This window comes from Chionomys nivalis, chromosome 6 (genome assembly GCF_950005125.1).
Source record: "Chionomys nivalis chromosome 6, mChiNiv1.1, whole genome shotgun sequence".
Taxonomy (NCBI): domain Eukaryota; kingdom Metazoa; phylum Chordata; class Mammalia; order Rodentia; family Cricetidae; genus Chionomys; species Chionomys nivalis.
In genome coordinates this window covers 38,496,001-38,523,976 of record NC_080091.1, presented here as the reverse complement: position 1 = coordinate 38,523,976, position 27,976 = coordinate 38,496,001, and the positions used below count along the sequence as shown (strand labels likewise).

General features: G+C 40.1%; 1 protein-coding gene across 11 annotated transcripts in view; it reads right to left on the bottom strand.

Moving 5' to 3' along the window:
* Depdc5 (DEP domain containing 5, GATOR1 subcomplex subunit) overlaps positions 1 to 27,976 on the bottom strand; it is a 126,056-nt gene that overhangs the window by 81,931 nt on the left and 16,149 nt on the right. For all 11 annotated transcript variants that reach the window (XM_057771395.1, XM_057771394.1, XM_057771402.1 and 8 more), the window contains exons 8-17: positions 25,915 to 25,984; positions 22,606 to 22,684; positions 19,536 to 19,597; positions 15,877 to 15,946; positions 14,893 to 14,965; positions 8,200 to 8,303; positions 7,459 to 7,533; positions 6,254 to 6,388; positions 5,824 to 5,885; positions 5,646 to 5,719 (exon numbers count right to left, since the gene is read on the bottom strand). In XM_057771395.1, coding sequence (XP_057627378.1) covers positions 5,646 to 5,719; positions 5,824 to 5,885; positions 6,254 to 6,388; positions 7,459 to 7,533; positions 8,200 to 8,303; positions 14,893 to 14,965; positions 15,877 to 15,946; positions 19,536 to 19,597; positions 22,606 to 22,684; positions 25,915 to 25,984 — 804 coding nt within the window. The remainder of the gene's footprint in view (positions 1 to 5,645; positions 5,720 to 5,823; positions 5,886 to 6,253; positions 6,389 to 7,458; positions 7,534 to 8,199; positions 8,304 to 14,892; positions 14,966 to 15,876; positions 15,947 to 19,535; positions 19,598 to 22,605; positions 22,685 to 25,914; positions 25,985 to 27,976) is intronic.

Below are 27,976 nucleotides of genomic sequence, written 5' to 3'. Positions count from 1 at the left end.
AGGTGTGCTCGTCTAAGCCCAGATTCTTTATTCTAAACCTTAAGACAAACTGCAGGGGCTGGAGAGATGGCTCAGAGGTTAAGAGCACAGGCTGTTCTTCCAGAGGTCCTGAGTTCATTCCCAGCAACCACATGGTGGCTCACAATTGCCTATAATGAGATTTGGTGCCCTCTTCTGGCCTGCAGGCACACATGCAGGCAGAACACAACACACACACACACACACACACACACATACACACACACACATTTTTTAAAGAAAGACAAACTGTAAACCCAAGTATGACCAGTTTGCTTGTGTCTGGTTTTGTTTAGGTTCACAAATCTTCCCAATTCTAACCAGTGAGATTGCCCAGTGGGTAAAAGCACTATGCAAACCTGACAGTGTGATCTCCAGCAACCTATGGTGGAAGGAGAGAATCAATTTCCAAAAGTTATTCTGACCTCCACACAGACAAGGACTCACACTCTCACATCATTTACACATATACATATGAATAATAATAAACCAAGCATGGTCATAAACGCCTCTAATCACAGCACTGTGAAGGCAGTGAGATCTCTATGAATTAAAAGGCCAGTCAAGGCTACATAGCCAGACATTTTCTCAATAATAATAATAGTAATAGTAAAAATTTTAAACTCCAACTTCAACATCGGCAATAATTTCAACTGTTGTTCTGGCCTTCTCTCCTCATACACCACAGGCTCAGTATAGTGTGTAGTGGTCCTAACTGCTAACTAGATCAGAGTCACCTATTTCAGGAACAAACCTCTTTACATCAGAATACTTTCAACCTGATGTTTAGTATGTTAGGTCCACAGGAAGTCTTCTTTTTTACTAATTTATTTATTTTTATTTTATGTACATTGGTGTTGCCTGCATGTGTGTCTGGGTGGGGGTGTCAGATCCCTGGGACAGGCAGTACAGACACTTGTGAGCTGCCATGTGGGTGCTGGGAATTGAACCTGGGTCCTCTGGAAGAGCAGCCAGCTCTCTTAACCACTGAGCCATCTCTTCAGCCGCCACAGGAAGTTCTGAATATTCACTCGTTGGTTGGCACTTAGTTAAACAAGACAAAATAAAACAAAAACACTGTCCTCAAGAAGAGATAGCAGAAATTATTAAGCACCAATCCATCTGAAAATAATTTTAATATAACCATGTCATAAATGTATGCTAACTGGAGACCAGCCTTACACCCAAGTGCGAATGAACACACAGAAATTGTACTGCCTTTCCATTCTTCAGGGCCTTGAACCTTCTTGTATGATCTTTTCTCAGTCATAAACTTGCAAATAATGTTTGAGACATTGCCCTAATTCTATCTTCTAGAAAATCTCTGAGTATAAACAAATAAAAATTTAAAACAAAGCCAGGTGTGGTGACACACACTTTTTCAACACTTGGGAAACTGAGGAAGGTGGATCTCTGTGAGTTTAAGGCCAGTCTGATTTCGGTGAGTCACAGCTACAAGTGAGACCCAGCCTCAAAAAACCAAGCCAACAGAATAACAGCAGCAGCGTCTGCAGATTAGTGACAGGCTATAAGAACAACCTTATGGCACACTAAGTACATAAGAACACCAAGTGGAAGTGCTTTTTAATTTCTTTTCCTTTTTTTTTTTTTGGTTTTTCGAGACAGGGTTTCTCTGTGGTTTTGGAGCCTGTCCTGGAACTAGCTCTTGTAGACCAGGCTGGTCTCGAACTCACAGAGATCCACCTGCCTCTGCCTCCCGAGTGCTGGGATTAAAGGCGTGCGCCACCACCGCCCGGCTCTTTTCCTTTTTTTAAAAAAAGATTATTTATTATGTATACAGTGTTCTGCCTGCATGTATGCCTGCAGGCCAGGAGAGGGCGCCAGATCTCAATCTCATTACAGATGGCTGTGAGCCACCATGTGGTTCCTGGAAATTGAACTCAGGACCTCTGGAAGAGCAGCCAGTGCCCTTAACCTCTGAGCCATCTCCCCAGACACTAATTTCTTTTTTTTAATGCAACGCTGATACATTTTGGGTATTCTGAGGCTACTATTAATGTGCTCATTTATAATGAGTGACACACGTGCACTCATATAAACACACACATGCAAACATAACACTGAGTTATAAAGAAATGTGAGACAGAAAAATGGATTTCTATTAAGTTGAATCATGAAATTGCTATTTTTCAGGGTCACAAGCAATCTTTCATTGGGATTTCAGGTTTTTTGTTTTGTTTTGTGGTGAGGCTCACAATGAAATAAGAGAAACAGGTCTCAGTCTCTCTAAATTCTCAGATTTAAAAGTCCTTCACAAATGGTTCTATCCTGCATCAGGATGGCACCAGAAAACCAATGTAGGATTAAAAAATTAAGTGGTAATTTTTTTTTTTTTGGTTTTTCGAGACAGGGTTTCTCTGTAGCTTTGGTGCCTGTCCTGGAACTAGCTCTTGTAGACCAGGCTGGCCTCGAACTCCCAGAGATCCACCTACCTCTGCCTCCCGAGTGCTGGGATTAAAGGCGTGCGCCACCACCGCCCGGCTTTAAGTGGTAATTTGAGAATCTTCTAAGTTACTATAAAGTAAAATTTGAGAAAAATACAGAACTTTAATTGGAATTCATGTATTTTTATATATTCTTTTTTTTTAAATTTTTTCTTTATTGTGTATACAGTGTTCTGCCTGCATGTATGCCTGCAGGCCAGAAGAGGGCACCATATCTCATTATAGATGGTTGTGAACCATCATGTGGTTGCTGGGAATTGAACTCAGGACCTCTGGAAGAACAGCCCAGTGCTCTTAACCTCTGAGCCATCTCTCCAGCCCTATTTTTATATATTCTATAGTTACTTTTTACACTTCCTGAACTAAACTCAAAACCATAAAATACAGTATAATTAATAGTGATTTTTAACTGATAAGTGTTTTTAAATGTATATTTGAAAAGTTACAAATACAGGGGTCAGTGAGATGGTTCAGCAGCTAAAGATTATACTTGCAGTTACTGGTCTGGCACAATGAAGATATTCTAAAGAGATACTTGTGTCTTTCAATCAAAAACTATAGAAACAACAGACCTCAAAGAAAAGATAATTCACCAGGCTGTGGTGGCACACGCCTTTAATCCTAGCACTTGAGAGACAGAGGCAGGCGGATATCTGTGAGTTCAAGGCCAGCCTGGTCTACAAGAGCTAGTTCCAGGACAGGCCCCAAAGAGAAATCCTGTCTTTAAAAAAAAAAAAAAAAAAAAAAAAAAGAAAGACAGACAGACAGGCAGAAAGAGAAAGGAAAATTCCTCCAAAATTTCATGATGGAGAAGGAAAGGCTGCCAGTGTGGGACTTGTCCCCTGGGAAGAAATTTCTAACAATCTATCAAACCACCTGACAGGATGAGACTAAACCCCAGATGGCGATGGGTCGCTGGTGGGCAGGACCACACCTTGACTAGCATAGCTTAGGTGTGTACATCCTTGGTCCTCTATTTAAATTTTGATCTCACTTTAGGAACGGAAAAAGAGTGAAGGGGTTTGCTGGATCTCTTTGTCCATCTTGCCAATGCTGCTACACTGAATCAATCTTTTTCTGCTTTCTACTGTTTTTCCCCTCAGAGCTATAGATCAAAACAGGGGCTGGGCAGATGGCTCCAGAATTAGGAGTACTGGCTACTTTTCCAGAAGACCAGGTTTGATTCCTAGCTCCCACACGATGGCTCACAATCTATAACTCCAGTTTCAGGGGACCCAACGCCCTCTCTGACCTCTGGGGACACACGGCAAGCATGTAGTGCACATACAGGCAAAAGACCCAAGTAAATAAAGTTTTTTTTTTTTAAGTATGATATCTGTGCTAAATGTGATAGCTTATAGTTTTAATATTAGCCTTGCTGAGGCAGAACAACCAACAGTTTTTAGCTTGGCTACATAACAAGACCTCAAAAAAATACAATTTTTCTTTTCTTTCTTTTTTTTTTTTCTTTTCTTTCTTGAGACTGGGTTTCTCTGTGTAGCCTTCGCTGTCCTGGAACTCACTCTGTAGACCAGGCCGGCCTTGAACCCAAAAAGATCTGCCTGTCTCTGCCTCCCAAGTACGGGCATCAAAGGCATGTGCTACCACTGCCCATCTCCCAGCTTACAGTTTTTCATAAAAACCATCCACACAAAATTTTATGGGTTCTGAGAGAAGTAAGGGACATTCATTGAACAGGATAATTGTAATGGGACCACATTATCCTTACAGATGGCTAAACAAGTAATCCTTGCTCACTTCTGGTTCTTCATCTATGAATATAGGTGACAGCAACAATCACTGCACCAATAGGAACACAGCTTGTGACAAAGATAAAAGACACATACACAAGGCTAACATCTGTATTTGTTATGGGTTTCCAAGCTGGTCTCTAGTATATATTTGAAACTTAAATACTGTAGAAGCCAGACCAGCAAGACTGCTCTGTAAAGTTGCTTGGGATGACCTGAATTGGCTCCCCAGGAACTACATGGAGGAAGGAAGGAAAAACCAAACCTTACAAATGGTCCTCTGACCTACACAAGTGTGCCATGGCATGAGCAGGCATATGAATATAAACATATAAATTTTATATATAAATATAAAACAGACACATAAATAAGAATAATATTACTTTTTTTTTTTAAATGCTATAGAAGGTTCTATTGAGCTAGAGGCATAAGCCAAGTAGTCTGCCCCTCATGACAGACAACACAAAGCACAGAAAGCACCAAAGGAAAAGCATCTACTGCCACTGGGGAGGAGTCACAGGGGAGAAGGGTTGGAGCTGGGTCTTGAAGAAAAGCACCTGCAAGAAAATAACTGGCAAAGGCCCTCTATGTAAACAACAACAAGAACAACAACAAAACAAAAAAGCCCAGACCTGAGGTAAGTTGAGAGTGTCTGCCACCCATAGCAAGAAGAAGAAATAGTGGCAGGGGAGGAGGCTGCAGGGCTCAACCACGTCAGCCCTTATTGTGCTCTCTTGAAGAGCTGGACTAAACACACAGAAAGCAGTGGTTTAAAGACCACTGTCTCCAGATCCCAAAGATTCTGACATATCACACCATGCCCTGTGAGGGCAGAGAAGAACACTAATACTTTTTTACTTCTTGAGAGTCAAACTAAGACTAAAAAAACCATCTTGTTACTCAGGAATAAAATGAAAAACGAAAGAAAGAAGAAAATAATTCAGAGCTGTGCTGAGCAATTGTGTACTATGTATAAAGCCCTAGGTGTGGACTGGAGAGACAGTTCAATGTTTAAGAGGACTTGAGCTTGGTTCCCAGCACCCACATCAGACAGCTCTGTAACTCCAGCTCCAGATGATCCAACACTTTCACCTGGTATTTGTGTGCATCCATATACAGACGGCATGTGCATACATAGAAATAAAAGTAAATATTAAAACAACGACAACAACCAAATACAATCAAGCCCTTGGTACAACTCCTAGTACAACCAACTAGCCAAGAAATAAATAAGCTAGTAAATAAGACAGGTTTGGATGGCTCACAATATGATCCCAGGATTCAGGAGGCTAAGGCAAGTCTGAGCCCAGGCCACACAGAGAAACCATCTCAAAAAAACAAAACAAATTTAAAGAGCCAATACTAAGGAAACTATTCAAAACATTCATCTTCCACTCATGATGACACCCACCTGTGGTTTATCCAGTGAGGGATGTTATAATCATCGCCCAGCCGAGAGTCCCTCGGAACACTCCGGTTGTGCAGCTGCAAGGAAAAAGCCGGAGCACGAATAAGCTAGAAACTTCCACTCTTTCTATTTTTAATTATTGTTCAAATGGTCTTTCAGAAGGAAGCCGAAATTCTATTACCTTGAATAATGGCACAGCATGTAAAGGCTGCTCTCCCATGCATACTAGGTCCACCCCGATTCCTAAAAAGGGAAGGACAAAAAAGGCGGGTCAAGAGGACAACAGCAGAGGTGAGTATTCTAATCTGTTAATATTACTGAACATTGTACGAGATAAAACTGACTTGCTGTGCTGCAGTTTATAAACTCATCATTGCTACCTACGCTGGAAGGAAATACATGCATTTTCTTTTTTTTCTAATGTGCTTTAGGTTAGACACTGATTACCCAGATCTGTACAAAGAGAAACAAGACCTCCACAATTCAATTCTAGTGACACCCCTGATCACCATGCAAAGCCCTTCATCACCTAAGAGACAATGAGAGCACCACAGTTACAGGACAAGGGAGGGTATTAACACAGGGAGACAGTAGAAACCAAGGACTGTTACCATTATCAATCATACGCTGCTTGGTCAATATCATGAGTAGGCGGTCCACTTCAAAGACACCCACCCCGGGTGTGATCACCACTGACATCTGTCCAGTTCGGTCAAAGTTGCGGTTGATGTAGTGCTTGTCAAACACTTTAGAGAAAACAAAAATCCCCCCAGGGACAATGTCACAGCTTTTCAGAAACCAGACACAGGCAAACAACACAGCTTTTGGTGCACCTTGCACTCATTCCAGTCATACCAAGTGACTCATTCTGACCTTAATTTTACCACGTCATGCACACATGTACCTTTCCCTTTTACTTTAGCAGTGTCTTAAAAACAAAACATTCATTTTACCCTTTATAAATCATGCTCACTGGTGCCCAATAGTGGCCCACAGTTTAATTTACATCACCTATCAATGAGTCTATACTTAAAGTTCCAAGAATCAAATAAGATACATATGCCATACTTATTTATGTATTGTGTACACTCAAGTGCCACAGCGCACACGTAGAAGTCAGAGGACAACTTGCAGGAGTTTTCTCCTTCTAAGATCTCAGGTATCAAACCCAGGTCCTCAACTTGGTATCAGGTGCCTTTACCCACTAAGTCATTTCATTGCTCTGTGTTTGTGTTTGTGCTTTGATGGACAGAGTCTCTAGTAGCTCACTTTCTCTATATCCCTCATATTCTCCTACCTCAGGCTCTACACTCAAGAATATATGTATTTTCTTTTAAAAAGCAGAATGGAGCCAGGTGGTGGTACACACCTTTAATCCCAGCACTCAGGAGGCAGAGGCAGGTGGATCTCTGTGAGTTATGGCCAGCCTGGTCTACAGAGTGAGTTTCAAGACAAGCTCCAAAGTTACACAGAGAAACCATGTCTCAACCCCCTGCTCCTCCCCCAAAAAAGAAAGAAAAAAGTAGAATTTAAAATTTAAAAAATTAGCTAAAATCAGCTGAGGGATGAAATGAGAAATAAAAAGTCTACCAGGCAGGAGCCCTGTCAGCTCTTTACCACAGGAGGCTGATTGCCAACAGAAGGCCCACGGGCCAAAGAGCAGTCATTATGGCCATTCAATTAGAATGCACTACTTTGAGTTAATTTGAAGTGTAGATGGGAAGAAGGCCTCCAAGTCTGGGGCTTTGGGCATCAGCATCGAGCTGTCTATGGCCACACGGGAAGCAAGAGGTCGGCTTACTGCGCTCTTACTCACCGTTGAACGACAAATTGATGGCCTCTAGGTAGTTTCCTTGTGCTGAGGTAGAATTGTCTCCTTGAGGAAAGCCCCCTAAAGCAAAAATACAAAACAAGGAAAAATATTTCATGAAAAATGAACTCTTAAAAACTAACAGGGGGCTGGAGAGATGGCTCAGAGGTTAAGAGCATTGCCTGCTCTTCCAAAGGTCCTGAGTTCAATTCCCAGCAACCACATGGTGGCTCACAACCATCTGTAGAGGGGTCTGGTGCCCTCTTCTGGCCTGCAGGCATACACACAGAATATTGTATACATAATAAATAAATAAATATTTAAAAAAAAAAAAAACTAACAGGAAGGTGCCAGGTGGTGGTGGTGGCACACGCCTTTAATCCCAGGACTCAGGAGGCAGAGGTGGGTGGAGAGCTGAGTTTCAGGCCTCTTGGTCTACAGAGCGAACTCTAGGACATCCAGGCCTACACAGAGAAACCCTGTCTAGAAATATATCCCACCCCCCAAGAAAACTCCAAAAAACAAAAACAAACCAGGAAGGCATCTGGCTCACACTGTGTTAGTTGGGAACATTGTAGGAGCTGGTAGCACATATAAGTAACAACTGGCTCCGACTGACCAGACCTGACCCGAAGCAGAAACTATCTACAGCAACACAAGGGAATGGAGCATGAGCTGCTTCTCTGTCTCCAGCCTCCATTCCACATGCCATTTCCCCACCGCACCTCTGACACATGGATGCAGTACCTGCCTGTTCCAGTCGCACCAACACTGGATACTGGATGAAGAGTTTTTTAATGGTCACAAGGAGCGATGTCCACTCTTCCCTCCTCTCATTCTGAGCCACCACTCTGAAAGGAATATGATCATGAAAGAGAAATCGAGCACCTATTACATACATGTTATCCCATTCATTATAAAGGTTCAAGGAGGGAGGAAAATGTGGTTCATAGTAAGTAATAAAGGGATAAAAATGTCTACAATTCAAGGACTGAAGACTAAGGTAGGTAGACCCACAAGTTCAAGGCTAGGCTGGGAACATGGTGAGGTTCAGAAAAGCCAGGGTCAAAACAACAAGCGAGTTGTGGTGTCACAAGACTTTGATTCCAGCACTCTTGAGGCAGAGGCAGAAGGATCTCTGTGAGTTATGGGCTAACCTGGTCTATAGAGGGAATTCTAGGCCAGCCAAGGCTACAGAGAAAGACCCTGTCTCAAACCAAAAAACAAATGAACAAAGATGCTCATCAGATAAAGACATCAGCCACAGACCCTGATACATTGTTCATATTAGGGATCCACAAGGCAGAAAGAGGGAACAGACACTCACAAGCTGTCCTCCGACTCCACAAACAGTGTTCCCCTGAGTACATCATATGCCATAAATAAATAAGTAAATTAGGGCTAGAGAGATGGCTCAGTGGTCAAGAGCACTGGCTAATTTCCAAGAGGACCCAGGTTCAATTCTAAACACCCACATGGTAGCTCACAGCTCTCTGTAACTCCAGTTCCAGGGGATTTGATACACTCACACAGACAAAACAGTTTACTGAAACACCTGCATGGTTATGCAATGGCCTTTAATAACAGAGAAACTGGACGCTTTTAGAAGAGCTGGTACAGGAGCAACTAGATGCTCAGCATATTGAAGAATCACCCATTCCTTGGAATTCTCCTGTATTTGTTGTTAAAAAGAAATCTAGAAAATGGAGAATGGTAACAGATCTAAGAGTTTTAATAAGGTGATTCAGTCAATGGGTTCTCTGCAGTCTCGCATTCTTTTGCCTTCCCTATTACCTTAAGGATGGCCTCCTATAGTTATTGGTTTAAAAGATTGTCTCTTCATTGTACCTTTACAAGAAAAAGACAGAGAAAAATTTGCTTTCATACATGGTTGTGAGCCACCACGTGGTTACTGGAAATTGAACTCAGGACATCTGGAAGAGCAGCCAATGCTCTTAATTGCTGAGCCATCTCTCCAGTCCCCACCCACAGGAATTTTAATGTAGAAGGATTATCTTAGAATGGATCTTTTTACCACATAAACTGAGTAAAAAATGAAAAACTTATGTGGAGAAGGTTTCTGAGTTCATTCTAAAAGGAAAATTGAGACTTTGTCAATAAGCAGAAATAGACCCAGCAAAAATTATAGTAACTAAATAATGATGAATGGAAAAATTGTGGGAAAAAGGTGAACCCTGGCAAAGAGCGTGTAGCAAATTTTTGGGAGAGATTAATAACTACCTCATAAGCAAGATAATTCAACTGGATTCTTCTTCACATTGTACAGGGGAGCCCTTACATTCTTTTTTATTTTTTTAAGCCAGTGGCTGGCTGCTTTGCTTTATGAATCTTCAGGCTGAACCCCAATTTCTCTCTCTGAATTTTGTTAATTGTTCTTCAGGCATCAGATCCCATTACAGATGGTTGTGAACCATCATATGGGTGCTGGGAATCGAACTCAGGACTTCTGGAAAAGCAGTCAGTGCTCTTAACCACTGAGCCATCACTCCAGCCTCGAGCCCTTACATTCTATTCTGAAGCAAATAATTCAAGGAAGGCAGGTTACAAATCAGGAAATTTAAGTAAAGTGGAAATTAAAGCCCTTATGATTCTGTCCAAAAGTCAGAATTATATGCTTTCCTTGTGGGACTAAGGGATTCTAAAGAACCCCTAGTTACCAATTCACAATATGCAGAAAGAGTTGTTTTGCATAATGAAACAGATTACTTTATACCAGATGGTACAGAATTGACTTTATTATTTATTCAGTTACAAGATACAACCAGGAAGAGGCATCATCCCATATACATAACATACATCTGACCCCATACGAGTCTGCCAGGCCCTCTGGCACAAGATAATGCAGAAATCAATCAATTATTGATTGGAGGCTGAAGATCGCGCAATTTCATTAAAAAGAATCATGTCAATAGCAAAGGATTCAAAAGAGACTTTTCTATTACATGGCAACAAGCCAAGGAAATTATAAGGAAATGTCCAACTTGTTCTTTATACAACCAAACACCACTACCTACAGGAAGTAACCCAAAGGGTACTCAAAGGGATGAAATCTGGCAGACAGACGTATTTCATTTTGTAGAATTTGGAAATTCTAAAATATATACACCACACCACTGATAAATACTCAGGTTTTCAACGGGCAACTGCTTGGAGTTCAAAAAAGGCTGACTGGGTAACCACACATTTGCTAAAGGTTATGGCCATCATGGTTATACCTGTACACATGAAGACAGGCAATGCTCCAGCACAATCCTACAGGCCAGGCAGCTATAGAAACAGCAATCAAACTCTAAAGGATATGTTAAATAAACAGAAAGGGATGATAAAGGCTCCCAGAAATAGACTGCATAATGCCTTATTAACTTTGATAGGAACAACAGCAGCATAGAGACATTGGATAGCAGAAAAAACTTCGAAATTGAATCAGTGAATACACTTTAAAGATGCACTGGCCTCAGAATGGAAACCAGGACATGTGTTACACTGGGGAAGGGGTTTTAAAGATGCACTGGCCTCAGAATGGAAACCAGGACGTGTGTTACACTGGGGAAGGGGTTTTGCTTTTGTTTCCACAGGAGAAGAAAAGCTATGAATACCATCAAAATTGATAAAGACGAATTTGAACAAGAGACACCTCTTAATGAGAAGAGGTGATAATTCATTAAGCACCAATGCCATTTAATCTAAACTATCCTATAAAACTAACTAATGCTTTTCATTTGATCAGATACAACTTGCCAAAAGAGAATCTCCCCAAAATTAGGTTTTGTTTCTGTCTTTTCAGGAGAATAAAGGTATCCAGCTTGAGAATCTGAAGGCTACTAGACAAATGAGACATCTGAAGGAAAAGACCAGTCTTTCAGAAAAAAAAGGTCTCAAGAAAAAGAGTAAGTTGTTCAATATTATATCACATTTCCAACAGGATAAAATTTCATAAATCTTCCCAAATGTTTGTTTCTCTTATTCTCTATAGACATATAATGCAAATGGTCTTTTTGTAATTCCAGTTCAATTAAAGATAAAGCTGGCTTTGGAGTTGGAGTGTGGTTCTCTTCTTCTCTAAACCCAAGCATGCTTGTTAGAGTAAAATCCAAAATCTCTGTCTCATGTCAGAAGAGACATCTGATATGACACAGAAGAAAAACAAATATTTAAAGACTACTTTATTGCTACTAATCTAATAACCCTTTGGTTTTATATTGACTCTTTAACATCTTTCCTTAAGGTTTAAGATTTATAAGATTTATATTTTTTTCTTAAGCTTTTTGTAAGATATTAATGGTCATATAGAGTATGAACTAATTTTTTTAAAAAAAAGTTTCAAAAAAAAAAAGTTTCATCTACCTTCTTTTTTTTTTTTTTTTTTTCTTGCTGATTTTTTTTATTAATTAATTAATTTAATTATTAAAGATTTCTGCCTCTTCCCCGCCACCATCATCTACCTTCTGAACATAATTTCAGGTTTGAGTTTCTATCAGTTTTCTGCAATAAATCATGAACACACCTAACAGCAACCTTTAAGGTCTCCAAAAGTAGGATGGGGCCCCACAACAACGATTCCTCCAGGACTATGATAACACCACCAAGCTGAAAAACACCACCTAAACATTGGCTTTGGACTACAAACTGCTCAGAACAATTTTGAGGTGGCTAGCTAAGATGATCTAGCCTAAATGGCTACTCTAGCCAGGACTTCTTAAGCCCTACACTTTCTCATTACACAGAGACTGGACAACAGCTACCTCTCCCAGGACTTGACAATTAACCCAAATTTTTCATTTCAGGATACCCTAAAGGTGGGTGAGTTGTTATAGGAGGTTGCTTGTTTGTTCCTGGGTGCTCAGCCCTGAAATAACTACACAGAAACTGTATTGATTAAATCACTGCTTGGCCTATTAGCTCTAGCTTCTTATTGGCTAGCTCCTACATCTTAATTTAACCCATTTCTATTAATCTGTGTATTGTCATGAGACTGTGGCTTACTGACAAAGTTCCATCCAGCATCTGTCTCTGGTGTGGCTACATGGCTTCTCCTTGACTCCACCTTCTTTCTCCCAGCATTCAGCTTAGTTTTCCTCACCTAGCTCTGTTCTGCCCTACTATGCTCAAAGCAGTTTCTTTATTCATTAACCAATAAAAGCAAAACATAGACAGAAGGACTTCCCATACCAGTTCTTGGTTTTTCAATAGGTTTATGGATATTTGTCATTGTTTAAGGTGGCTGGTTACAAGTTGTTATTGGTTATGGTCAGGAGAAAAGTTGAACAAAGGAATTTAGACTCAGGGTTCTTGTTTTGAAAAGAAAAAAGGGGGATGTAGATATGATAGGATAAAAGAGTAGATTATTGAACCTACTCTGATCAGAAAAAAGGGAGGACATAGATATAAAATTAAAAGATAGATCATTGACTTTGAAAAAGCAGCTACTAGCTTTAAATTGAATTGGATAAAACTTTTATATATTGTATACAAATTTTGTATATCGATACAAATTTGAGATTAATTTTGTTAGACATACTGTACATATATTTCTACTCTTGTTCAAGTATCTATACAATTCACTCAAAAATGTAATGCAAATTTCTAATCCTTAAAAATTATTATTACCAACTGTTTAGGATAATAAGGAAATTCAGATTAGCATTTAATCACCTATTATAATCGAACTTGTCACATTAAGTATGTTTTCAAGGTCAAACAAAGATATGTTTTAGATAGACAGATCATCTTCAAACACTTCAGAGATCTATAGAATATAGTATTTAAGATGTTTTAATAACATAGGTTCTTTTTTTTTTTTTATGACAATGAGACATGTCTGTTTCTGGCAGCACCAATCTACTTCAGAGAAGATAATGGACATCAAAAAAACTCCACATAGAACTTGCTTTCTTTGTGGCAAAAGTAAGAGTTATGGGAACTCCTTTAGCCAAAAGCTTTCTAGATACCAGTCCATTTTGGGCATGGTCTGGGGTACTATAAGCTTAGACGAAAAGCATACACAGCCCTGTTTATGTTGGATTTATGTATATGTATATAGCTATTATAATTATTGTATACAGTTTTCTTATATTAGTTATAGAATTTTTTATTTTAGACAAAAAAAGGGTATATAGTGGTATATTGTTTGTGTTTTAATAAATAAAGTTTGCCTGCAGATCAGTGCAAAGCAGTCACACTAGTCAGCCATAAAGGCCAGGCAGTGGGGGCACACACCTTTAATCCCAGCAGCCACACTAGTCAGTCATAGAGGCCAGGTAGGTTGGTAGTGCACACCTTTAATCCAAGCACTAGAGAGGAATATAAAATGGGAGGAGACGGTCTCACTGTCAGTCTCAATCTGAGGATTCTTGGAGACAGAATCTCCCATTTTCGATCTGAGGTAGAGGTAAGAGCCAGTGGCTGGCTGCTTAGCTTTTCTGATCTTCAGGTTGAACCCCAATATCTGTCTCTGGGTTTTTGCTTTGTTTTGATTTGGTGGTTTGTTCTTTTTGAGACAGGGTTTCTCTATAGTGGTGAAGACTGTCCTAGAACTAGCTCTTGTAGACCAGGCTGGCCTTGAACTCAGAGAGATTCACCTGCCTCTTCCTTCCAAGTGCTGGGATTAAAGGCATGTGCCACCATCACCCAGCTGTCTCTGGACTTTTATTATTCACATTACACACTGTTAATTTTATTAAATGACATTATGGTTTTATATAAAATGATCTTTTTTTAAAAAATATTTATTTATTTATTTATTTATTTATTTATTTATTTATTTATTTATTATGTATACAATATTCTGTCTTGTGTGTATGCCTGAAGGCCAGAAGAGGGCACCAGACCCCATTACAGATGGCTGTGAGCCACCATGTGGTTGCTGGGAATTGAACTCAGGACCTTTGGAAGAGCAGGCAATGCTTTTAACCGCTGAGCCATCTCTCCAGCCCCATATAAAATGATCTTATGCATAGGAATAAAATATTGTAAGAGGTATAATTTAAGCTAAAATCTAGTCAAAAGCAGAGAAAACAAATATGGCAAGATATTACCTGCAAATTCAGACAGTGGACATTCAGGGTTTTTAGTTACCTCTTACTTAGTATTACCTTTGAACACTAAAATATTTTACAATTAAAATAATAATAATAATTTGGAAGCTGTGATGGTTTGCAACAACAACCCCAGCACCTTGTAGGCAGAAACAAGGAATGCTACAAGTTCAAAACTAGCATGGTCTATACAGTGAGTTCCAGACTAACCAAAGCTGAATAGCGAGACTCTGTTCAAAACAACAAAAACAAATAAAAATTCTAAACACAATATGATATCCTCTAACACAGAATTTGAAAAATACAAGAATAAAAAGTGATGAAATCTAAAAAAAGTTTTTTTAAGAAACAACCAATAAAAACACAGCAAAGCACCAAAACATACTTGTAAAAATCCTCATAGAATCTCCCTTTGTGATCCTGTTGGATTGAAGCGCGGTTTATTTCAGGAAATTCATCTGAAATAAAGAACATTCAAATCATATTGAAAATTGAATTGTACAGTGTTGCTGGATTCCTCTTTTGGGTTGAAGATCCATATCATCAAAATGTAAGCCAGGAGTGGTGGCACATGCCTTTAATCCCAGCACTTGGGAGGCAGAGGCAGGTGGATCTCTCTCTGGGTCTGAAGCCAGCCTGGTCTACACAAAGTGTTCCAGAAAAGCCAGAGCTATATAATGAGACCCTGTCTCAAAAAAACCAAAAACAAAACAAAACAAAAAAAAAGGAAGTAAGTAAATAAACAAGTAAACGAATATAATTGTATATCTGTTATGTGGGTTTTAGGTGGTCACAATCCAGCTATCTTATATACATTAAGATGTATTATTATTTTCCATTTTACTTGGGATCCCCTAGCAAAAATGGGAAAGACAAAAAGTACAAAAGCAAAGAAGATGAAAATTAATTGTTTGAGAACAAGGTGAGGGACCCAACAGAAAATAACTGGAAGAAATTGTTTGTAGTGGCATGTACTGGCAGTCTGGCTATTCAGGAGCCTCAGGCAGAAGGTTTGTTTTAAACCAGAAGTTCACGGCCAGCCTGAAAAACATAACAATACGCTGTCTATTAAGAAATGAAAAATTTAGCTGTCTTAATGGTATATACCTCCCAGCACGTGGGAGGCACAGGCAGAAGATCTCTGTGAGTTTAAGGCTAGCCTGGTTATATAGTGAGTACCAGAACAGCCAGAATATAATAAGTCCCTGCCTCAAGGGGAAAAAAACAAAACAGAAGAAATAACAAACAAATAAATAAATACAAATAAAATTTAAAAGTGTAATCAAAATATAGTGCATTAAAAAAGTCTACCAAAATTGTTTAAATTCTCAAAAAATATATATAATATATATGAGAAAAATTTACTCACCAATAGATTTTGCATCATAAAAAGTTCTGGAAAACAGAACCACAGTCACTTCATGACTACAGTTCTTCTCCTAGGCATGAACACAGAAAAAAGAGGTACAAGTTTATTCTATTTCCTTCACTGTAAAGCAACCTATGCACACTAATATCCGCAATCCTAAGAGGCTTAGTGGCTGAGCACTGTGAAGGGGACAGAACACTTGCTGCCAAAAGATTTGTTCTCGCCAGGCTGTGGTCCTTTAAACCCAGCACTCAAGAGGCAGAGACACACTCTCTGAGTTCGAGGCCAGCCAGGTTCCAGGATAGGTTCCAAAGCTACACAGAGAAACCCTATCTCAAAAAAACAAAAACAAATAAACAACAACAGTAAAAGACTTGTTCTCAATTCTGGCTCTTAAGCTTACCACTGTGTAATTTCAGGTAGGTTACTTTAAGTTCTAAGGATGTGCAAAAATGCTTGGAAAGCTACAAAAAAAAAAAAAAAAAAAAAAAAAGGTCCCGTCACCCAATTCTTGATTTGACATAAACCTGACCAACTGAATGTTAGAGCTTGATTATATCCCTATCCACTTTTAATTCATTAGAACTGCAAGTTTAAGGAAAAATAACAGTGCCTATTGATGGAGGAAGGTTATTGGTTAATTAATAAAGAAACTGCTTGGCCCTGGTTAGAACATAGGTAGGTGGAGTAAACAGAACAGAATGCTGGGAAGAAGGGAAGTGAGCTGAGACGCCATAGCTCTGCTCCCCAGGGCAGATGCGATGAAGCTCCGACCCAGGATGGACATAGGCTAGAATCTTCCTGGTAAGCGCACCTCAAGGTGCTACACACATTAATAGAAATGGGCCAGGTAGTGTTTAAAAGAATACAAATTTGTGTGTCATTATTTTGGGGAATGAGCTAGCCAAGCGGCCGGGAGCTGGGTGGCAGGAACGCCAGCCCGCAGCTCCATCAACAGCCTATAGTGGTGGTTTAAAGAACCAAAGATGTTCCTACACATCACAGGATGAGGCCCAGAAGCTTTGGGGAGAGGAAGAAATGCAAGCCAAAATCACAAATTACCTTTTGGATACAGATGGGAGCTAGTAAGAATAAATTTCCATGAAGTCTTGAGATCAAAATCCTGGGAACAGGGTAATTACTGGTGGACATGACATGTATCTTGTTTACTGAGTCAACGAACTTGTTTCAGTTCCTGCCGAACTCAACCTCATTTCTCCCAACCATACTAACACAATTCAGTACTTGACATAAAAGAATACAACTTAATGTACCATATGCCACCTTTCATTTTTCCTTGGATATATTGCAAGTGGATAGAAATTCCTGAGTACAAATCAAAGTACAGGAAATACAATGCTGGGGAAAAGCAGACCTGAGACACCAACTGGGGACTGAACTTCACATGCCCCAAATCAAGCATCCTTATCCAACTTTGATGAACAGAAAAAGTGTCACAGAGACACTTTTTACAGAGAGCAGAGAGTCTCTCAACTCCTGTGGAAAGGAGATAGAGACTATTATCATCTCCACTTTGCAGAAAAGAAAACCAAGGCTATCCATGACCAAAAAGCTAATTGGAAGAGACCCCTAATTTTAAACTAATTTTGTTTTACTCCAAACTCTGTGACGTTAAATACTGTATATGTCAGGATGATGTTTTCATTGATAGAAAGGTCAAGTGAGCTATAGCCCTAGCTTCCTAAGACTTTAATTGTAAAAAGTTCAATTTATCTTCTTTGTTTTGCTTTGTTTTTTGGCACAAGATTTCTTGGTATAACAGCTCTGGCTGTCCTGAAACTAACTCTGTAGACCAGGCTGGCCTCAAACTCAGAGATCCACCTGCCTCTGCCTCCCGAGTGCTGGGATTAAAAGCATGTGCCACCACCACCCGACCCAAGTTCATTCTTTTGCATATAAATATTCAGTTGTCCCAAAATGCATAGGATATTTTTCTCCTCAAAATGGACTTCATTATCCGACCAGACTACAGATGTATGAGTAGTACATGGACTTTAATTCAATTATATTGATCTATGTCTATTCCAAAGCCAGTATCACACTAGCACTATTTTGCTGTCTACAAATTCTTTATTCTTTTACAAGGCTGTTTATTCCAAATTTCTTACAATTACATAGAAACTTGAGAATCAGATTTTTAGTTCTATAAAAAAATGCATAAAGGAATTTGACACAGAAACACTGTGTTGCAAACTGATCTGTACATATTTTATTTTGGTCTTGTCATTTTGAGACTAGATCTGGCTATGCAGCCCAGGGTGGGATTTTTCAACTTCTGTCTCCCAAATCCTGAGATTACAGGCATGTAATCTCATTGTCTGCATTGTCATTTTAACCCTATTAAGACCAGACATGGTGGGCCATGCCTGTAATTCCAACTATTTGGGAAGCCAGGGCAGAAGCATTTGTAGTTTCAATATAGCTTTACCAAGATCCCAATCAAAAAACATCAGGAATTATATATATATCTGTCTAGTGTGTATGAGTGTTTTGCCTGCATGTATGCACATGTACCACACATGTGGGTCCTGAGAACCAAAACCAGCTCCTATGCAAACACAAGAAGTGCTCGTAAGCACTGAGATAGCTCTCTCTCCAGCCACTGATTTGGTTTTTTTTTGGGTTTTTTTTTTTTGCCTTTATTTTTATTTTTATAGGTATTGGTATTTTGTCAGTATGTGTGTCTGTGCACCACATGTGTGCTGAGTCTTTGCCAAAACACTGTATCAGATCCCCTGGGACTGGAATCACAGACAGTTGTAAGCTATCCCCATAGGTGCTGAGACTCAAATGCAGGGCTTTGGAAGAGCAGCCAGTACTTTTAAACACTTAGCCATGTCTCTAGCCTCCTACCCTATTTTTTTTTTTTTTAAGATTTACTTCTATTTATATGTGGGTGCCTAGAGTAGCAAAGAAAGCATCCATAATACTGATCTTAGAAAAAAGTTTTCAGTCTTTCACCACTGAGTGCAATCTGTAAAGTCAGCTCTGTGTTTTTCATAAGTAATGTTTATTATGTTGAGGTGATTAGCATAACTTAAATCTCAAGTCCACATTTCAGCTAAAGTAGCTTAAGATAAGGCAAATTAATAGAAAAAACTGCATTTAGAAAACTCAACATTCAGCCAGGTGGTAGCACACGCCTTTAATTCCAGCAATTGGGAGGCAGAGGCAGGTAGATCTCTGTGAGATCAAGGCCAGCCTGGTCTACAGAGATAGTTCCAGGACAGTTAGGGCTATTAAACAGAGAAACCCTGTCTCAAGAAACTAAGAATCTAAAAACAAACAAAAAAAAAAAAAAAAAGAAAGAAAGAAAAAGAAAACTCACATTCAGGAGCCAAGGAGAAAACTCAGCTTGTAAAGTGCTTGCCACATAAGCATGAGGACCTGAATTCAAGCTACATTAAAAGGTCACAGTGGCACACGCATTTAATCCCAGCACTCAGTAGGTAGAAGGCAGATCTCTGTGAGTTTGAGGCCAGCTTGGTACACAGAGCAAGTTCCAGGACATCAAGAGGTACACAGAGAAACCCCGCCATAAGAAATAAAAATAAATAAACACAAAATAAAGAAAAACTGAAAAATTAAAAATCTAATGAGTGCTATCTAACTAGATTATAATGTAGAAAAATACATACCTTCCACTTAGTAAACAGGTCAGCAAGGAAACCATTCACAGCTTTCTCAAAGTACAAATCCCCTGAAACAAACGGGGAGAAAAGGATGAGGATGTCATATTTTTCCTATTCTTTTTTGGCTTGAACTATCTCTTCTAAATACAGTGAAGGAATCAGACCAAATAGAAAACAATGGGATCGGCTATATAAATATATATATGTAAATATATACATAAACATATAAATATAGGGCTGGAGAGATGGCTCAGTGGTTAAGAGCATTGCCTGCTCTTCCAAAGGTCCTGAGTTCAATTCCCGGCAATGACATGGTGGCTCACAACCATCTGTAATGAGGTCTGGTGCCCTCTTCTGGCCTACAGACATACATTCATGAATAATAAGTAAATATTTTAAAAATATATATACTTATTTATTTATATCTATATTTACATGTGTACTTTTCATATATATATAAAGATAGTAAAAGTAGAGTACAAATGTGGTGGTGCACACCTTTAATCCCAGCACTGGAGGCAGAGGCAGGCGGACCTCTGAGAGTTCAAGGCCAGCCTGGTCTACAAAGCAAGTTCTAGCCAGCCAGGGTTACATATTGAGACCCAATCTCAAAAAGGGAGGTGGGAGGACAAAGTGAAAAATAAATGGAGGGGGCTGCTTGCATACACTAGACAAACTAGACAAAACTCTATCATTGGGTTACATCCTCAATTCTATCAAGTTAAATTTAATTATGGAGGTTCAGTGCTTTATTAGCACAGAAAGTACAGTCAAATCTCATAATTACAGAGTCTCAGCTTCAAGGTAAACTCCAAATGTTTTTTTTTTTTTTAATATTTATTTATTTATTACGTATACAATATTCTGTCTGCGTGTATGTCTGCAGGCCAGAAGAGGGCACCAGATGTCATTACAGATGGTTGTGAGCCACCATGTGGTTGCTGGGACTTGAACTCAGGACCTTTGGAAGAGCAGGCAATGCTCTTAACCTCTGAGCCATCTCTCCAGCCCCAACTCCAAATGTTTAAAAACGAAGATGAATGGTTAATATGGTGTGTATTTCTTTTTTTTTTTTTTTTTTTTTTTTTTTTTTGGTTTTTCGAGACAGGGTTTCTCTGTGGTTTTGGAGCCTGTCCTGGAACTAGCTCTTGTAGACCAGGCTGGTCTCGAACTCACAAAGATCCGCCTGCCTCTGCCTCCCAAGTGCTGGGATTAAAGGCGTGCGCCACCACCGCCCGGCTATGGTGTGTATTTCTAAACTCCAAATATGATGAATTTTTTTTTTTTCGAGACAGGGTTTCTCCGTAGCTTTTTTGGTTCCGGTCCTGGAACTAGCTCTTGTAGACCAGGCTGGCCTCGAACTCACAGAGATCTGCCTGCCTCTGCCTCCCGAGTGCTGGGATTAAAGGCGTGCGCCACCACCACCCGGCAATATGATGACTTTTATAGCCATGCTTAAAGTGTCTTGGAAGATAATTGGGGGGGGGGGCATGACAAATCTAATGACCTGTGTTTGATTCCCCAGACCCTCCACAGGAGAAAGAAAACTGATGGGCTGGAGAGATGGCTCAGAGGTTAAGAGCATTGCCTGCTCTTCCAAAGGTCCTGAGTTCGATTCCCAGCAACCACATGATGGCTCACAACCATTTGTAATGAGGTCTGGTGCCCTCTTGTGGCCTGCAGGCACACACACAGACAGAATGTATACATAATAAATAAATAAATATTAAAAAAAAAAGAAAGAAAACTGATTCCTGAAAGTTGTACCTATACATGCACGCACTCCCTCTCTCTCCAAGAAATGGAAGTTCAACAACAAAATGATTTAGTAAACCCTAGGCATTCATTGTAGCTCCCCCTAGCCATAACTTCCTCATAGATGCACAGCAAGCACTAATTTGCAATAAAAATGCAAACTGTACAAATCATGAAACTGGTGGGGTAGTCACAGCACCAGCACCTCATAGTAGTTTTAGCATTCTCTGCTCATTATGTCATAATTCAAAGACAATGAAGCTGAAGCAAACTTGTTTTTCTGTGATTGTTCGAGAAAACTAAGTGAAAGACACCAAGTTGAGGGTAGTTAGTACATGCCTGCTCATAGGAGGCTGGGGCAGAAAGATTGTGAATTTGAAGACAGTCTGGGTTATAGATCAAGATCCTATGAAAGCATAGAAAGTAAAAAAAGAAATTGGTGGTACCTAATCATACTAGAAGTGAAGCTCTAAAAATTCAGGATTTTCATTAATACTTTACGGCACTTCCTGGAATTCATATTCTGCTTCTGCATCTGTCTCTCCAGATATCTATTCAGTTTATATAAATAAAATAGAGGAACTAGTAAGATAGCTCCGTGGATAAAATCATTTGTTCCCTAGAATCTAGGCATGAAATCAAGAAAGAACAGTTCCTCTACAAAGTTGTCCTCTGACCTTCATCTGGAAATGTGGGCATACATGAACACACAAAATATTAATAAAAGAAAAATGTCTAAAAATAAATAAAATAGCGAAGAACTGTGCATGGCAGTACATTCTTGAAATCACAGCACTTTGGAGGTAGAAGGAGAATCAGTTCAAGATCATCTTTGGCTATAGGGTCTCACTATCTAGCTCTGACAGGAATTTGCTATGTAGACCAAGCTGGTCTTGAACTCACAGAAATCAACATGCCTCTGTCTCCTGAGTGCTGGGATTAAGCGTGCACCTCCACCCCTAAGCTGTATCTCTGTAAGGTAAAGGGCTTGTTTAGCATACACTGACTCCAGGTTTGGTCTCCACAGCACAGCATAAACTGGGCAGAGACATGAACACCTTTAATCATAGCACTTGGGGGACAGAAGCAGGAGAATGGGAAGTTCAAGGCCATCCTCACCTATGAGACCTTTTCTCAAAAAACAAACAGTAATAAAAAGAACAATGAAAAATGATAGTAAAAGAGAACTAAAGAGGTTTGTCAAGAAAGCAGGACACATCTTTAGAGAACATCAAATGCTTACAATAAAATGATACAGACTTGGGGGAAACCAAAAAATTCTCTCCAGTGGCAGTTACAATCAGTACTTAGGGAACAGTACCATAAATATCAAAATCCCACATTTCACAGCTCATCTGAATAAATATGTAAACCATAGCCGATGTAGAACGGAACACCACCTGTAACAAATAAAAACATAATTCCATTAAAAAGCAAATGAGTCATATACAATTTCAGTTCTACAGAATGAATAAGGTGTCAAAGTCTGCCACAATAATAATACACTCAACATATTTGCCTATATTTAGTCATTACCATTTAGAGAGAATGTGTGATATGTATGTATGTATCCATGTATGTGAACACACGTGGAGGTCAGAGAATAACTTGCAGAGTCAATCCTCCCCTTCCACTATGAGCTTCCTCCCAGGAACTCAAACTTAGGATATCAGGGTTGGTGGTAAGTACCTTTACTCACTAAGCCATCTCACTAAGTAAGTTATTGCCTAAGTTTAGGCAATAACTTACTTAGTGAGTTAATTATGCAATTAAAAATAGTGTACATGAGGCCGGGTGTTGGTGGCGCACGCCTTTAATCCCAGCACTCGGGAGGCAGAGGCAGGTGGATCTCTGTGAGTTCGAGGCCAGCCTGGTCTACAAAGGGAGTTCCAGGACAGGTTCCAAAGCTACAGAGAAACCCTGTCTCGAAAAAACCAAAAAAAAAACAAACAAACAAAAAAAAAATAGTGTACATGCCAGGACATGGTGCACACCTTTAATCCCAGCACTTGGGAAGCAGAGGCAAGCAGATCTCCAAGTTCGAAGTCAGCCTGGTCTACAAATCAAGTTCCAGGACAACCAGAGCTGTTATTCAAAGAAACCCTGTCTTGAAAAACAAAAAACAAACAAACCAAAAAAACCAGCAAAAAAAGTGCACACATATTGAAAGCTTAAAAGCTAACATCTAGCCGGGCGGTGGTGGCGCACGCCTTTAATCCCAGCACTCGGGAGGCAGAGGCAGGCGGATCTCTGTGAGTTCGAGGCCAGCCTGGTCTACAAAGGGAGTTCCAGAACAGGCTCCAAAGCTACAGAGAAACCCAAAGCTACAGAGAAACCCTGTCTCGAAAAACAAACAAACAAACAAAAAAAAGGCTAACATCTACAAGTCCTATAACCTATAACAGCAACCTACATACAAAATATTCTAGTCAATAGTGGCACAATGTTATAGGAACAACCAACTACCACGGGGAGGGGGGCTTTTTGTTTTGTTTAAGGACCACTACATGAGATAGGACCCATACCTGACATCACTAAAATGGCCAAGATCCTGCAACTAGATATGTCATGGGCCTATGGAAAAAACTATTATTATTCTACTAAAGGAACATAGGAATAAAATGACTCTTGATGATACACTGCTATATCCAGAGTTAACAAGCTCACCAATCCTCATCAGAGATGCTTCTTGCAGTAGATAGGCATTAACAGAGACCTATAACTAGACAATGTGCAAAGAGTGAGAGACTTTAGAGCAGTCTTAAATGGGATTCTTCATCAGACCCTTCCCTTAGAGCTCAGGACCTATTCGGAAGAAGTGGAAAGATTATAAGAGCCAGAGGTGGTGGATGATTCCAAGGAAATCGTGTCTTTCAGATACAACAGCACCAACACACACATGAGCTCAGAGATTGTAGCAGCACACAGACATGTAAAAGTCTGTACATGCTCAAGCAAGCCAGGATCCCAGCAATGAAAGGTGAAAGTGGACATGGTCCCACCCTTAACCGACAAGTTATTTGCAATTGATATCTACTCGCAATGGGAAAATCAGTTTCCTCCAATGAAATTTAACAGGTGTATCAACCATATTCCAGGGAAGGCTCCATGCCCAGCAGTAGTGGACCATGGACCAACACAAAACAAATTCTATGTTTTGTTTGAGTGCTTTTTGTTTAGTTTTGTTTGGGCTTTTTTTTTTTTTGTCTTATTGATTTTTTCATCATTTTAATTTTCATTTTTGTTTTTGAGAGAGAGAAAGAATATAAAGTTGGCAGATAGGGAGGTGAGATGGTTTGGAAAGACTTGACAGAGGCAGAGAAACCTGATCAAAATATAGTATATAATCTGTCTTGAAGCAAAACGAAATACATTACACAAAAATTTTTTAAAATAAATTATTTATTTTTACTTGCATTGCTGTTTTGTCTGCATGTTTGTCTGTGTGAAGATGTCAGATCTTGGAGTTACAAACAGTTGCTAGCTGCCATGTGGGTGCTGGGAATGAACCCAGGTCCCCTAGAAGAACAGTCAGGGTGCTCTTTCTCACTGGGCCATCTTTCCAGCCCCATTATACAAAGTTTTAACAAAAATAACAATAAACAGAGCAAACTCTGATATGGTGGCTAATGCCTGTAATCCTGTAACTCAGGAAAGTGAGGCAGGAATAGAGTCAGTTCAAAGACAACATGGGCTAAATAGCAAAATCCTGTGTAAAAAATCAAACAAAACATTATTACTTGGAGTAAATCTTGGGATTGAGGTTTTTATTAAAAGAATTCTCTTAACTATGAAGTGGTACTTGGTACCTTTTTTTTTCCTTTTTTTTTTTTTTTCTTTTCGGTTTTTCGAGACAGGGTTTCTCTGTGGTTTTGGTTCCTGTCCTGGAACTAGCTCTTGTAGACCAGGCTGGTCTCGAACTCACAGAGATCCGCCTGCCTCTGCCTCCCAAGTGCTGGGATTAAAGGCGTGCGCCACCACCGCCCGGCTTCCTTTTGGTTTTTTGAGACAGGGTTTCTCTGTGTAGCAGTCCTAGCTGTCCTAGACCTCGCTGTGTAAACCAGAGATCTGCCTGCTTCTGCCTCCCTAGTGCTGGGATTAAAAGCGTGCGCCCGGCAAAGTGGTACTTCTAAGAGCGAGCTTTACCCATGCATTCTTTCACTTAGCTGACAGAATGCCCAGTGGTGAAATACCTGTCTAGCATTCAAGAAGCTCTGATATCCAATACTAGACAAAACTGAGTGCGGAGGGGGGGCATGTGTTTACAATCCCAGCACATGGAATGTGGGGACAGGACTGTTGGGAATTAAAGGTGATCCTTGTGGTACATAACCAGCATGGGCTACATGAAACCCTACCTCAAAAAACCAGAAGCAGCGGCTGGAGAAATGACGCAGTAGTTAAAGCACTTGATGCTCTTGCAGATGATCCAGGTCAAGTTCTCAGCACCCACATCAAGGCTCATAACTGTCTTTAACTCCAGTTCTAGGAGATCCAACAACCTCTTCTGGTCTCCATGGGCATGTACATGGTACACACATATGTATGTGATAGGCAAAACACTCATACACACAGAAATATGGCATTGGCATAAGGAAATGAAACCAAAAAGGTCACTTTGTAATCTTACCCTGGTCTCTTCACTGATGTAACCACACATGACCTTCTCATTCTTGACCCAGAGTTCACCAGCCTGCGCTCTGAAAGGAGATATACATACAAGTTGTTACCACTCTCTTCAGGTGGCTCACTCACTCACTGTCTTCTAAGCAGTACAAGCTAGCCTCCTGTGTCTGTCATCTAGGTTCACATGCACTCAAATGTCTGATCAGGTTTTTTTTGGTTGTTTTTTTTTTTTTGGTTTTTTGAGACAGGGTTTCTCTGTGGTTTTGGAGCCTGTCCTGGAACTAGCTCTTGTAGACCAGGCTGGTCTCGAACTCACAGAGATCCGCCTGCCTCTGCCTCCCGAGTGCTGGGATTAAAGGCGTGCGCCACCACCGCCCAGCTATCAAATGTCTGATCAGTTATATCTCTCCAAAGAGAGCTCCATGAGCAAGTTATCTGCTATAAGCAGCTTTCAGTGTCCTGAACACACACAACAGGAGTCCATAGAAAACATACAGGTCTAGAAAACTGGGCCTTTAGAGCACAGAGACCCTCAGAAATAATACACAAATTATCTGAGTACAGATTTTATAGTTTTGACCAATCCTCAAAAAACAAGTGTCAATAACAATTGGCTTTTTTTTTTCTGGTTTTGGGTTCTTTCAAGACAAGATTTCTTAATGTAGCTCTGGCTGGTCTGTAACTCACTCTGTAGACCAGGGTGTCCTGGAACTCACAGACATCTACCTGCCTCTGACTCTCAAGTGCTGTGATTACAGGCGTGCGCCACCCTGCCCAGCAGTTCCTTTCTTCTGCTTTCATGGTTCCCCTTCCTAGTTTCATGATTTACACATACACACTGAAACAGTTTCTGTGGCTGAAACGCTATTTGTCCTTCTTCTAGGTCTAGCTTGTTTTGCTTTACATAAAGTTATCTGAGTTCATGCATTTCCTGCAAAATGTCATGATTTTATCTCATTATTTTGTTTGTTTGGTTTGGTTTTTAGAAACAGGGATTCTTGGTGTAGCTTTGGCTATCCTAGAAGTCACTCTGTAGACCAGGCTGGCCTTGATCTCACAGAAATCCATTGCTTTTGCCTCCTACCTGCTTCTGCCCCCCAAGTGTTGAGATTATGACATGTGCCACCATTACTTGGCGATTTTATTTTTAGTGGTTAGGCATGTATGCTATTTTCTTTTCTTTTTTTTTTTTTTTTTTTTTGGTTTTTTTCGAGACAGGGTTTCTCTGTAGCTTTGGAGCCTGTCCTGGAACTCCCTTTGTAGACCAGGCTGGCCTCGAACTCACAGAGATCCGCCTGCCTCTGCCTCCCGAGTGCTGGGATTAAAGGCGTGCGCCACCACCGCCCGGCTTCTTTTCTTTTTTTTTAAAGAGAATCAGTGTAGTGCTCACTGATAACTGGCCTCTTTTTTTTTTTTTTTTTTTTTTTTTTTTTGGTTTTTCGAGACAGGGTTTCTCTGTAGCTTTGGTGCCTATCCCGGAAGTAGCTCTTATAGACCAGGCTGGCCTCGAACTCCCAGAGATTTGCCTGCCTCTGCCTCCCGAGTGCTGGGATTAAAGGCCTGTGCCACCACCGCCCGGCGATGTATGCTATTTTCTTTAGCCATTCATCTGTTGATGGACATATAAGATGACTCCATTTCTTAGCTACTGTGACTACAGCAATAATACAATTGGATATGCAAGTATGTATGAGTAGGGATTAAGAGTCCTTCAGATAGCAGGGTGACTGGTGACGCCTTTAATCCCAGCAATTGGGAGGCAGAGACAAGCAGATCTCTCTGAGTTCAAAGCGAGTCTGGTCTACAGAGCAAGTTCCAGAACAGCTAGGGCTGTTACACAGAGAAACCCTGTCTTGAAAAACAGAAAAATAAAAAAAAAAAAAAAAAAAGGGAACTGAGGTTGGAAAGAAAACTCAGCAGTTAAGAGCACTTGTTGCTCTTACAGAGGGCCTGGGCTCAGGTCCCAGTACCCATGTGATGGCTCACAACTATCCATATCTCCAGTTCCCAGAAATCTTCTGACTTCTGGGAGCACCAGTGTGCATATGGTACACATACACAGATGC